This window comes from Myotis davidii, unplaced genomic scaffold, assembly GCF_000327345.1.
Source record: "Myotis davidii unplaced genomic scaffold, ASM32734v1 scaffold684, whole genome shotgun sequence".
NCBI lineage: Eukaryota > Metazoa > Chordata > Mammalia > Chiroptera > Vespertilionidae > Myotis > Myotis davidii.
The window spans coordinates 1,480,324-1,493,561 of record NW_006295564.1 but is presented as its reverse complement, the minus strand read 5'-3'; the positions used below and the strand labels follow the sequence as shown (position 1 = coordinate 1,493,561).

General features: G+C 36.4%; 1 protein-coding gene across 1 annotated transcript in view; it reads left to right on the top strand.

Annotated features, from left to right (window-relative positions):
- LOC102755866 (vesicle-fusing ATPase) overlaps positions 1–13,238 on the top strand; it is a 120,039-nt gene that overhangs the window by 89,115 nt on the left and 17,686 nt on the right. The window contains exons 16-17 of the mRNA XM_006779403.2: positions 2,668–2,734; positions 4,702–4,781. Coding sequence (XP_006779466.2) covers positions 2,668–2,734; positions 4,702–4,781 — 147 coding nt within the window. The remainder of the gene's footprint in view (positions 1–2,667; positions 2,735–4,701; positions 4,782–13,238) is intronic.

The window sequence follows — 13,238 nt, the reverse complement described above, 5'->3', positions numbered from 1 at the left end:
AAGGGAAGTAGGGGAAGGCGAGGGTAAGGGGAAGAGATCAACCGAAGGACTTTTATACATGTATACAAACCAAACCAATGGACATGGACAACAGGGGGATAGGAGCATGAGTGTGTGTGTGGGGGGGGTGGGGGGGGCGGTTGGAGGTTAATGGGGGATGAGGACACATTTGTAATACCTTAACTAATAAAAAAAATAAAATAAAATAAAAATAAAAAAATAGCAAAGAACCACAGGGGAACTGCTTCCAAACTTTTCCATTGTCTCTTCCATTTCTCTTCTGCTTCATCTCTCACCCACCACTCCCCACACACACCAACACTGACCCCTTCATTTTAATTCTTATTGACTATGTCAGTTCCTGCAGTGCTCCTGAATTTTCTCACTTCTGCCTCCTAATACCCAGTATACTCTTCTTAGAACATTTTCTTCCCTGTTTTCCACTGGTTGTTCATCCTTCAGGTCTCAACTTACTTGTCACTTGCTAAATTTAGGAACACAGCATTGACTCCATAAGCCTCTGTATCAGTCAGGCTAGGCTAAGTTATGCTGCAATAATGAACAACCCCAAAATCTCAGTGGCTTAATACAACAGAGTTTATTTCTTGCTCACAGTACTTGTCCATCATGCTTCAGAGGCAGAGCTCTGCTCATTGTAGTTTCTCAGAGACTCAAGCTAGTAGCAGAGGCTCCATCTCACATGTGATTCCATGATAGCCAATCAGGATAAAAGGAGCTCCTTCCAGAAAATGATACATTTTATCATTTTTATCCACCTCACAATCCAATGGGAAGACAGCTAAGGAAGAGAGGGTAGAAGGGATTGTGACAGTGTGGGAGAATGACTGAGTGTGGTAGGGAATGGTGCAAAGTAAAGCAACAGAGCTATTCTTCAAGCATGCTTTCTTTTATGCATGCATGCAGCAGACATGGATTAAGTACCAGTGAGGTATCAGACCTTGGAAACATAATACTTGGGAAGACAGTGTCTACCTTACAGAATATAGTGTGCTGGGGAGGATCTTACCATCTCTAGATTGTCAACATGAGTTGTTTTTTGCTTTTTTTAAATTTTGGGAGGTTTTTTAAGGGGGGAGGGGTTGGATGTTTTGTTTGTTTGTTTGTTTGTTTCATCTTTGAGAGTGACTTTTGAGCATAGAAATGACCATAGGTAGCCCTGGCCACTATGGCTCAGTTGGTTGGATAGTAGTTCTGTACACCAAATGTTGGCAGGTTTGATGCCCAATCAGGGCATATATCCGGGTTTTGTTTGATCACTACCCCAGTTGAGGCACATATTCCCATCAATTACCTACAGAAGGATCATCTGTAGCTAATTTGTGGCCTAAAAAATTTTAAATGCTACATAACAAAATTATATCATGTAAGAGTTTTTAAAACAAAAGTAAGCAAACTTTTAAAAAGTCTACTTACATCTCTTATTCTATTTGTAAGTCTAGAAAAATTTAGTAATTACTTAAAAGGGGACTTTTACAGTTTAATTAAATTTCTTTAAATATCAAACTATATTTCCACATTTAAAATATTTTCTTTTCTCTTTGAAGTACTTTAGTTTGTCTAACAAAAAATATTCTAAATTTCAGAGTAAGTATATAATTGCATTTATTTAATAATAAATTAAATCATAAGCATGGTTAATCTTAGATTATCTTTACCATTTGCAAGGCCATTAAAGTTATCTTTTACCTCCCAACATAAAATTAATTATTCAAGTGCATATTTTAAATTGAACTAGCAAGGCTAATCTAGTAATCTAATATGGTAAATTCTCTTAATTATTTCTAATATTTTAAAGACCAAGCACACACAGGTTGTCTTCAAACTTAGTATGAAAAGATTACTTTTGTTGGTTTGATTTACTTTATTTCTTAATCTTATATAGTTAAAAGAGAGCTGCTAAGGAATATTATGTCACCCAAAGCAAGATGGAAGGGAGTTACATCTTGGTCACTGAGGTTACTTATCAACCAGAGAGCTTGGGCTGGGATGCAGAAATTAATTACAGATGACACGAATGGGATGCACTGAGCCCAGATTATAGTTGCTGGAAAGGAGCCCCGAACATTTATAAAAAGGCTGGTCTCAAAGCCTTGGGTGCTTATATTCTATTTTTACATAAATGAATTCTCTTATCTGGCTTGTAATTGCTACGTCCTTATCAGGTTATAACTTGTTCACTTCTTGGTTTAGTGACCATTTCTTTGGCTATCATAAGACAATGTATTATTATCTTTTTTCAGATTCTAAAGGTAGAACCAAATCTATTTTGTCCTTTATACCCAACTTTCATTCTTTTGTAAACACTGAGCATTATAGTCTGATTTGAGTCAACAAGCTTCTGTTCTCTCAATGTTATTCCTGCTTAAAAGGGTCACAGTTCTTACAGATAATAAAATGACATCCAATTTTACTCTACATATCCCTTGTGGCTTCATCTGGCTTTTGAGTCACAACACTGAAGCCATGGGCCTGACATAGATAGGAGAGACCTTTGTGGTAAACTTGACAGGATTTGTCTGTTCTCAGAATTCCAGGTAGGACATAGCCATGATCTAGTATCATTTTGGGCAAGTCATTTTAATCTTCTTAGATATTGTCATAATTATGGAGAGCAGTGAGATAATAAATGGTTTTGCTTTCTTCCAGATCTTCGATGATGCATACAAATCCCAGCTCAGTTGTGTAGTTGTGGATGATATTGAGAGACTGCTTGGTGAGTCATTGCATTTGTTATTGTACTGTCTTTGCCAGTGTCTCACAGATTATAAGAAGAAAAATAACAGGTATTTATAAATTATAAGGCAATATAAATACCTTTCTTTGTCCTATAAGGAAATATAACATTATCTCTTCTCTCTCTAGTTAATGATGGTATTCATGTTAAGTTTGCCTTATGACTATAACTCCGTTATAAGTTGTTTTCCTGTAAGGACTCCTGCCTCATAATATTTTTTATCTTCTACAGAGTTCCCTGCCCATAATAAATGATTAGTAATTTTTGTTGACTGATGTATTTACTGCCTGTAGCTCAGAGGTTTCACTTATGAACTTGACAGAGCTAATGAAAGTAGGGTTTACAATTAGAGTCAGATAATACTTGGGGTAGAAGCTGCAAGCTTTCTGTTACCTCAGTTTCTGCTCTTATAAAAGATACATAAAAGGGATATAAAGGACTATATCCCTTCCTTACTTATCCCATAGAGTAATTATGAAGACAAAATTGATATAATAATGTTGAAAACATTCTGAAAGTTAAAAGTGCTCTGTGGTAATTTTTAAAAATATTTATTAAACATTTATATGCATTCTTACATAATACAGAGATGAATAAGTCCCTGCACTCAACTCAAAATGTGTAATCTACAAATAAATTCCAGAAAAGTATTATTCTTACATTTTATTTCATTGCATAAATTAGATAACTCTGGAATAAACTTATTATAACAGTGGCTCAGGATGTTCTAATAAACTGTTGAAATTGAACCCACCTGCTGACTTAAACCTCTGAAAATACTATCTAACACCTAATTAATCCCTTCTTCCTTAAGCTATCCACACTGGTGTAGAAATGATTTCAAGTTACCTATGCTGACTACATTTTTCCCATGATTTTCAGACTTGCTTTAGGTCCTCTGTTATTTATTTTTGTTTCCTAAGGCAATATTGGTTAAAAAGCAAAACAGGTATATCTGTGAGATCTTTTTAAATTGATTGTTTTATCTAGTGACCTGGGTTTTTGGTCTGCTGTTTTTAATAGATTTTAGCCAAGTTTATAGGATTATTTCTTTAAAAGCTTTTAGGCACATACTCATAGATCTGTGTAAATTCCTTTATCTAAACACAATTGAAATGTGTGGTCATAGCAACACTACTATGTCAGGAATGTGTACCCTCTGAGTATATTTTCACTTGTATGAATTCAGCCAAGTGGCAACGACAGGATCTGCTATTTCAGATCTGCTACGGCATGTATGGCTTCATGGATGTCGTCTGCATAGGTGAGGGCACCTCTCCCCCTTTGACCTGAGGAGCAACTTAGTGCCTCTAACTCAGTGGTTCTCAACCTTCTGGCCCTTTAAATACAGTTCCTCATGTTGTGACCCAACCATAACATTATTTTCTTTGCTACTTCATAGCTGTAATGTTGCTACTGTTATGAATCATAATGTAAATATCTGATATGCAGGAGCGTCTTAGGCGACCCCTGTGAAAGGGTCCTTCGACCGCCAAAGTGGTCGCGACCCACAGGTTGAGAACCCCTGCACACCTTTTCAGTTACATTGAAGTACCTTTCTTACATTATTATTACGTACCATTGCCCCCTCTACCCATTTTCTAGTATGGTGTTTTGTTGCCTGTGTACTTACCGTATTGCCATAGTTTGCAGTAATTTCTTGGAAATGCTAAGTAAATACATTTGAGGGGTTTTTCTCCCTTAAATAAACCTGTCTCTGAATATGTCTAAATGAACTCAAAATGTATATTTAGAAGCTTTTAAAAAAATTTACAGATAAAAGTTGTTATATAATATTGTATGCGTTCAAATTATCCAGATATTTGTTTTTTAATATCATTAGTTGCATGACTGTTTCTAGAACTGTGTTTGCTCTTGATGTAGAAAATATGAATGTTTGGAATATGTGCATCAAATCCCTAAGCATAGTAATATTTCTCTTTCAGATTATGTCCCTATTGGCCCTCGATTTTCTAATCTGGTATTACAGGCTCTTCTTGTGTTACTGAAAAAGGCTCCTCCTCAGGTAAAAATAACATAAGGAACATCTTCACAGAGTTTTTCCAGTAAATTGCATATAATGGTACACTCTCTCTAAATACGTAGGTTATAATAAATGCATAAAATTCTTTTGAGGGATTTTGAAAGGTCATCTGGTCTGGCCTTCTGTCTTAAGGTAAATGATTTTCTTAACAATCAGAGAAGTTTTTCATTCCTTTTCTGAAAGTTTCAAAATCCCATAGTTTCAGTTAGTATTCTGTTTTGTTTTTTAGGTTCCCCATCATACAACACATCTTTATTCCCTTTCGTTTCCTATGAGAGTTTATGATATTAATGTGGAAGGGTTTAAATACATGTTCTCATTTGTTTCCTTTATCATTTCATAGGTTTTCTGAGAATTTTTATTTGGGGAAATGTATTTCCTATAGGCAGATTTTTTTTTTTTTTTTCAGTTTTACAGATGCATTTGAGTTCTTTTTCTTGTGGCATGTGGCATATTTAAAGAGTGAGTTTATAGCCAGGATCTTGGTTCATGTGGTTACATTTTTACTGATGTGGCTATTGAGACTGGTGATTTTGATACCTTAACACATTTAAAACTAACCTATGAGGGCTGGTTAAATATGTTAATTATGTAGAGGCTGCCAGAGCATGTTTGGCTATGACACGAATTCTCTTGATTGATTCTGTGTGCTGCAACCTCGAAGAAATGCCAATCAAAGGCAGATACAAAGGGATTGAGTACTAACTTGAAAAATATCTTAATGTCTCAATGGGAATCCCATATTTGAAGTTAGAGACATAGACTATATGGAAAATATTTAATATTAAACTGATAAATCTAATTTAAATTGTGTGTGTGTGTGTGTGTGTGTTTTGTATGGGTGTGTTACTCCTAGAGGAAAGGACTTGTCTTGATTTTTTTAGTGTTCTTTTTTTAAGTTTATAGAACAGTGAAAATAAACATAACCTACAACAACCTTGAAATGTTATTACATATTTGCATTGTGAAAGGATTTTTTAATCATCTTTCCATAAACTATTATTCCCAGTAATTAGAGTTTGTACTTAGACTGAAGTTAGAGAAGTAAGAATATTTTTTCCTTCTCTGATTCTTCAGTAAATATATAAGTAGATATATTCAAAGTTGCTAGAATGAAAAGAAATAACCTCAGTATATATCCAAAAATCCTTTTTTATGAAATCAGCATTTTAAAAATTATGAGATTGGGAGACTTTTTCCAGGCATTTAAGTTTATTTCTTGTAATACTTAATTTTTTTTTATCTAAAATGAATGTATGGTAAAAATCATTTGGGAGGGAGAAGAAGAATTTGTCAATGGTATATTTCAAACTGCCCATCCTTTGCATTGTTAGTGACTATACACCTAGCTGAGAATTAGCTAATCCAAAATAGATACTAATAGAAATAAACAGAACATATTAACAAATGACCTGCAACTTTTTTTAAGTCCTCACCCAAAGACATTCTTAGAGAGAGGAAGGGTGAGACAGAGACAGAGACAGAGACAGAGAGAGAGAGAGAGAGAGAGAGAGAGAGAGAGAGAGAAGGAGAGAAGAAAGAGAACCATTGACTGGTTACCTTCCATACATACTGCAACTGGGGATTGAACCCACAACCCACGTATGTGCCCTGATCAGGAATTGAACTAGCATCCTTTCCATGCACAGGACAGTGCTCAACCAACTGAGCCACTCTGGCTAGGCACCTGCAACATTTTAATTAAACACTCAGGAATAACTGTTTCTATTTGGTAAAAATAATTGTAAGATTCTTGAAGAAAGAAACGTTATACTCTTCAACAAAATTTTTTTAGTGTACCCTTATTTTGGTGGGATTAATTATTTTACTGTTGCTGTAGTTTATATTTAGCAAGTCATGATTTAAGTGAAAAGATTAAAAAATAAGTAAAGTTCAAATGTCCAGTAAGTACATGAAAAGATATTCAGCATGATTAGCCATCAGGAAAATGCAAATAAGTCAGGTAAGAACAAGTGCATATAGAGAAATTTGAAACCTTGTACACTGCTGGTGGGAATATAAAATCATGTGGCCTTTGGAAACTGTCTAGCAGTTGTTCAGGAGGTTAAACATACTTACCATATGACCCAACAATTCTACTTCTAAGTATATACCCCGAAGAAATGAAAATATATGCCTACCCAACAGCTTATACATGAATGTTCATAGCAGCATTATTCATAACAGTTGAAAAGTGGAAACAACCCAAATGCTCATCAAATAGAATAAAATGTGATATATACAATGGACTATTATTCATCAATACAGAGAAATGAGTCCTGATACATGTCACAACATGGCTGAGCCTTGAAAACATTATGCTAAGTGAAAGAAACCAGTCACAAAAGACCACATATTGTACTATTCCATTTATATGAAATGTCCAGAATTGGCAAATCCATAGGGACAGAAAGTAGATTTGTGAGTGTTTTTCTAGGCCTGGGAGGGGTGGATAGGGAGAATGAGAAGTGACTGCTAATAGTTATAGGCTTTCTTTTTATGTGATGAAATGTTCTAAAATTGATTGTGGTAATGATTTCACATATCTGTGTGTATACCAAAAACCATTGAATTGTACACTTTAAATCAGTGAATTGTGTTTTATATAAAATATATCTCAATAAAATGGTTACCGAAAAAAGAAAGCGGTTTCAGAAACTAAAGTGATGAAAGGAGGATTATATAAAGAGCTAGAAGTAAGGAGTGAGCACCCAGTGCACCTGGGCCAGCTTGGGAGAAATCCTAGAAACAGGAACTGGATCATTAAAAAGGGACGTGGAACGTATTTCTCTTAGGAATGAAAAGGGTATAGGAATACATAGAAATAAAAGGTAGATGTGGTCGCTTTAGTGATTGGAAATGGCAGGGAATCTCATTTAAGGGAATACCAGCCTGTCATTAATCAGAATTTGGTGGCTCTGCCCGGACTGCTAGATGACCTCCTGTATAAGTGAATCAGTGGCCAAAGAAATTAATGTTTGAAATATTTCTTGTTGGCGCATATTTAACAAAATGAAAATGTGCTTTCTCTGTATCACTTGCTTTTTAAAATTAGTTTGCATTCTCTCATGAAAATAGGAGAAATTTTTCAAGCTGATCCAGTTTCAAGAATATTTGTCATTCTAGAGTAGAAGCATTTAGGTTTTTCAGATATTTTTAATTAAATATTAAAGTACATAAATTTGAATGTTGTAGAAATGCATTGGCTGGTAGAAAGCTATTATTTTAACATTGTCAAGAAAACAGAAAGGTTGCGGGCATTTTTCTTTAAAAAAAAGGAACTGTAAATGTATACAATAGAGTAATCATATCAGCCACAGAATCCTTAACTTTGCATTTGTTATAATTCCTGCTTTCACACAGAAAGATTGTGTGCATGTTTGCACATGCTCAAATAAAAGAATCCCTTCAGGGGCACTATGTTGTTATGTATCAAGATATTCTCTTTTCTACTTCTTCCCCTCCCCCATTCCCTTGCCTCCTTGTAAATTGGCTTATTAAAACTGGCTCACAAGCCTTCCTTTTTTCCTTTTGTGATTGCTTTGGTCTTGGATTTTCAGTGTAGGACTAAAAATTCAAGTCAGATTTCAGTTACTAGAATAATTTTCTTTGAATTTAAAATTTTTCTAAGTAAATGCATAGATTTTTAATTATCTGGTATTCAGTGGATTTGCTTTAAATTTAGCTGGAGAGTTAATTTCATGATTGATTTATAAGCCCTTTGAAAGTATAAAAAGTGGTATCCGTAGTTCATGAAGACTGAAAAACATCATCACATTTTGTTTAGCATCTTTTTAAAACCAATTAAAAGCTTTTCTAAAATGGATTGAACAGGAGAAAATAAAACATGTTCCCTAGGTCTTTATTTCAATCAAGTTTCCCTGTGTTCTGCAGGAGAAGAGATCGAGGGGGGATAGAAAAATTGAAAAGGGCTGTCCCAGCAGGGAGCCACGCCAGAGAAAAGGGCTGCTCTGAGAACTCAGCAGCAGCAGCTAAGAAAGCTCCCAGCCTGCTTCATCTACATGCAGAGTCACACAAGGCATGGGGGTGCTCACCGTCACCACAGAGGTTTCACATGTGCTTCCCTGCTGATTCCTGTGAAAAGCTAACAATTGGCTTGGAGGGTAAAGACCACTGCAGTTCACCCTCCCTGAGCTGGACGTACAATTTGTCCAGTGTTAGGAAATGTCCGGCTTAACAGTGAGAGGCTTGAAGACACCCCTCCTCCATGGAGAGTCCTAAAGCCAGCTCTTTTACTTGATGACATTGGGCTCTTTTCAAGTTTCACAGATTTATGGAAGTTGAGGGGAATGTGCTTTTCACAATCAGGAGGATGAAAGCTTTAGTCTTAATGTCAAGGAAGCTGCAGGAGTGAAGGGGGAAGGCCAGGTAAACCTTCCCGCGACCTGCAGCCTCAGCGACGTTATTATTTTCCTCACACATTGCTTCTGGTGCCTTCTTTTTTGAGTGTGGGTGGGAGAGACAGAATAAAGTGCCTGAAAAGGAACTCATCAGGCTGTAAAATGACATGATTTCCCAGTTTCCTCAATAAGTATGAGAGTAGGTAAGCCCATTGACTTGACTGCTTTAACACTAGGTTTACTTGACACTTTCAGGAATCAAATGGGAAGACCACCAGAATAGCCTTGTAATTTATGGAGAACCATTCCTTGTTCAGTTCAGTGCTTCCCTACCTTTTTCAGATCACGGCATACAGAAAATGATAACATTTGATGTTGTGCTTGAGTAAAGGTATGAGGCCACTCACTGGCCAGAGATGCAGCCACCCCAGCCTTCCCAAGTGCACATAAGACTTGATATCTTAGTCCATCTGTAACTCATAGGCAGCATACCAGTTGGATAACTCTTAGGAAAATGTAAACTTTTACAAAAAAAGATCACTCTAAATTCATAGCACTATTACTGAAGAGCTCAGACCTAACAGAATTTTAGCTAAAGTATAAAGTTGTTTTTTAAAAAAATAACTTCCTCGCTGCTCTGGCACCTAGCAATATTACTTAATAAGAAAGAAGTAAAGTTTAGAGCTAGGACGGGCATAATGTGTGAACCAAAAGAAACTGTTAGTAAACCCCTAGTGGGAACTCGGGCAGACATACTTGTTTCTCCAGGCTCTCATTTTAACATTACCGGTCTCTAGACAAGATTGCTTTTTATGTAACCCTTATGACATCTTCGTACACTCTTACTTCAGAGATGTTATTAGGAAGTCTTGGTAATATAAAGCAACTCTTCAAGCTTAGGGTTGCTTTAGCAAAATAAGCAGATAATGGAAGAGACTCCAAATTGTGCAGGCCTAAACATGAGTATCTCCCCATCTATCTGTTCAAAATTAACTCTGGCTAATGACTACAATATGACTCAAGAAGATATATAACCACTTTAGGAAAGAGGTTTAGTCATTTTGCCAGACACATTCATCGCAGTCACTGATGTAGTGGTGACTTTTGCATTGGACTTCTTTATTGAAAAAAAAATGTAGGATGCTTGACAATTTAGTGGCCTGATTTTTTCATTTACTAAGTCAATGACATGATATGGCTGCTATATTTTATATAATTCTTTAGAAATATACCTTGCTTAGTAGTAGATTGTCTTAGAAAATTCTGTGTAAATCGAATTCATATATAATATACAGTCATGCGCCGCATAGCAACTTTTTGGTCTGTGATGGACCACATACCACAGTGGTCCCACAGACTATAATGGAGCTGAAAAATTCCTATTGCCTAGTGACATTTTAGCCATCACATAGTAGCACAACACATTATTCATTTATTTGTCATGATGCTGGTAGAAACAAACCTACCATGCTGCTAGTTGTATAAAAGTGTAGCTCATATAATTATAGTTGTGGGCTTTACCACCTAGGTTTGTGTCAGTATACTCTGTAATGTGCATGCAGTGACAGAATTGCTAAATAATACTTTTCTCAGAACATATCCCCATCGTTAAGTGACACACGACTATATATGTAGGATAATTTCAAGTACATCAAAAAAACAGTAAAAGAAATTTGGTGAATGCTTTTATAAAACATAGCAACGGATACTTGCCAAACAAAAAACATGCTTTTAAAATAGGGTTTGGTTGTTAGAGCACATCTATAATTGTTATTAATGAATACAAGAAAATTATAAGACATATATGTCATTTTCAGGTAACTCAAAATTAAATACCTAAATTTTAATCATCAGAGAAATGTTAACGGTTCTGAGACAGAATGTGCTCTCAGAATGTCTTTATCTAGCGCCATTGCCTTACATTTATTACTGTGACATGACATCAGTGTGAGGAAAGTGTTGATGATAGTACTCCATGGGACCATGAATCTAGTTATGAGTACCATCTCTGCAGAACTTACTCTTTGTATTGGAATTGGAGTCAGAAAACCTGAGTTTGAATCTTAGCTCAGTCATTTTCTGGCCATATAACCTTGACCTTTGTGTCCATTTCTTCATCGAAAAAGTGGATATAATTCTCCTGTCTCACCTACCCCATTATAGAGTGAGATACTATAGAGTGAAATACTCTGTAAACCTGTGGACTACACAGATGTAAGGTATAAAGTTGCTGAAAAGTAGGAGTATGCCCTTTTTCCATAGAGAATGCCATTTATAAACAGCTGGCTTATCGTCTTATTCCAAGATCTTCAAAAAGGGAATGGATGTTTGCCCTGCTTGATTTGAATAGTCCCATTGCTTGAGCCCAGTGGTTGACATCTAAGACTCTATTTCTTCCTGTCTTGTTGCTGTTTCAAAGTTCTTCACCCTAACCGGTTTGGCTCAGTGGACAGAGAATCAGCCTGTGGACTCAAGGGTCCCAGGTTCGATTCCGGTCAAGGGCATGTACCTTGGTTGCGGGCACATCCCCAGTAGGGGGTGTGCAGGAAGCAGCTGATCGATGTTTCTCTGTCATCGATGTTTCTAACTCTCTATCCCTCTCCCTACCTCTCTGTAAAAAATCAATAAAATATATTTTTAAAAAAATAAAAGTTCTTAGAGGGTCTAGTATTTTGTTAAGGCTGTTGTATGAAACTAGAAATGTATTTTCCTGTTTTTGTTTTTTTTTGGTGTGTTGTTGGTTTTTTAAGAAAAGAGGTGCCTTTAGATAGTCCACAGAACCTTTAGCTTGTAAGACAGGAAAACTAAAGGATATAACAACTATATACAGCAAATTTTTCATGGAAAGTTAAGTTCACAGTTCCAGCTTGGAGTGCCCAGACACAACTTAACTCATATGCAATATGGGAAAAAGAAATAGGGACACCCTGCTTCTCCATCTCTCATTGCTGAAATTTAGAAGACAAATATTCTGACCTGGGGATTGGGAATCCCAGTTATAAAAGGAAAAATGAAATAGAGACAAATTTCAGAGCTCATCGGGTAAGAAGTGCAGGGCCGGCCCACATTGTGAGATTTCTGAGGGCACTACCCATTGCACTTGTCCTCAGCCTCCAGTTCCACCTACTTGCTTTATCCCTGCAACCACCTGTTCCCTGTAATTTACCCCTTTCTTCTAACTCAAGGTGGAACAGAATAGCATTTCACAGCTTCTTTCCTACCCTCCTGTCCTCAAGTACACAGATCTTTGGAGATTCCCTAGGGTTTTATGCTACATGGCATGACAGCTATTGGCTAAGAAGAACCAATAAGAGAAACCTTACAAAGGGCCCAGAACAATCCATCAGTATTCCTGATAGTTATTGAATAAAGATGGAATCAGGCCTTGATCTCTTTAAGTCACTACTTAGTCTAGAACCACTTCATCTACGTTCCCCTCACACTGGGAAATGGAAACCCTCTGTTTTCCTCTCTCTCCTTCTCTCTCTTCTTCTCTCCCTTCCTCTCTCTCCCACCCCCACTCTCTCTCTCCCCCTCTCTCTTTTCTTCCTCCCTTCCTCCCTCTCTCTTTCTCAACCTATTTGGGCTATGTAGATTATATTTGTTGATGGATATTTTGAAGATGGTGGTTCTTAACTACACGTAGAACTGGCATTGGCAGTATAAATGGCACAGGAGTTAGAATGCAAAGACTTCAATTCAAATCCAGTTTCTTAATTTCTGAGCCTCACTTTTCTCATTTGTAAAGTAGGAACAATAGTAATATTTAAGTTGGGAGAATTAAATAAGATAAATGTTTATTATAGTTCTTTGTAAACTGCAAAGCACAACTCAGTTATTAGTTTATTATTCACTTCAAAGAAAACTCAGTCTTTCCTCACACACAAAAAAAATATCTAAAACCAACCAAGTGGCCAACCCCATCAAAAGAGCTAATCTCCATGGCCTACTGCTAAAGAAGCAAGTCCTAAAAATGTCAGCAAGAAAGAGCATAGTAGCTTTCTTTTTTCCTCTAGCTGCCAGCCATCTTGCTCCTACAGACCTTGCCTTAGCCAGCTCTGGAGCAAGTGGAAGAATG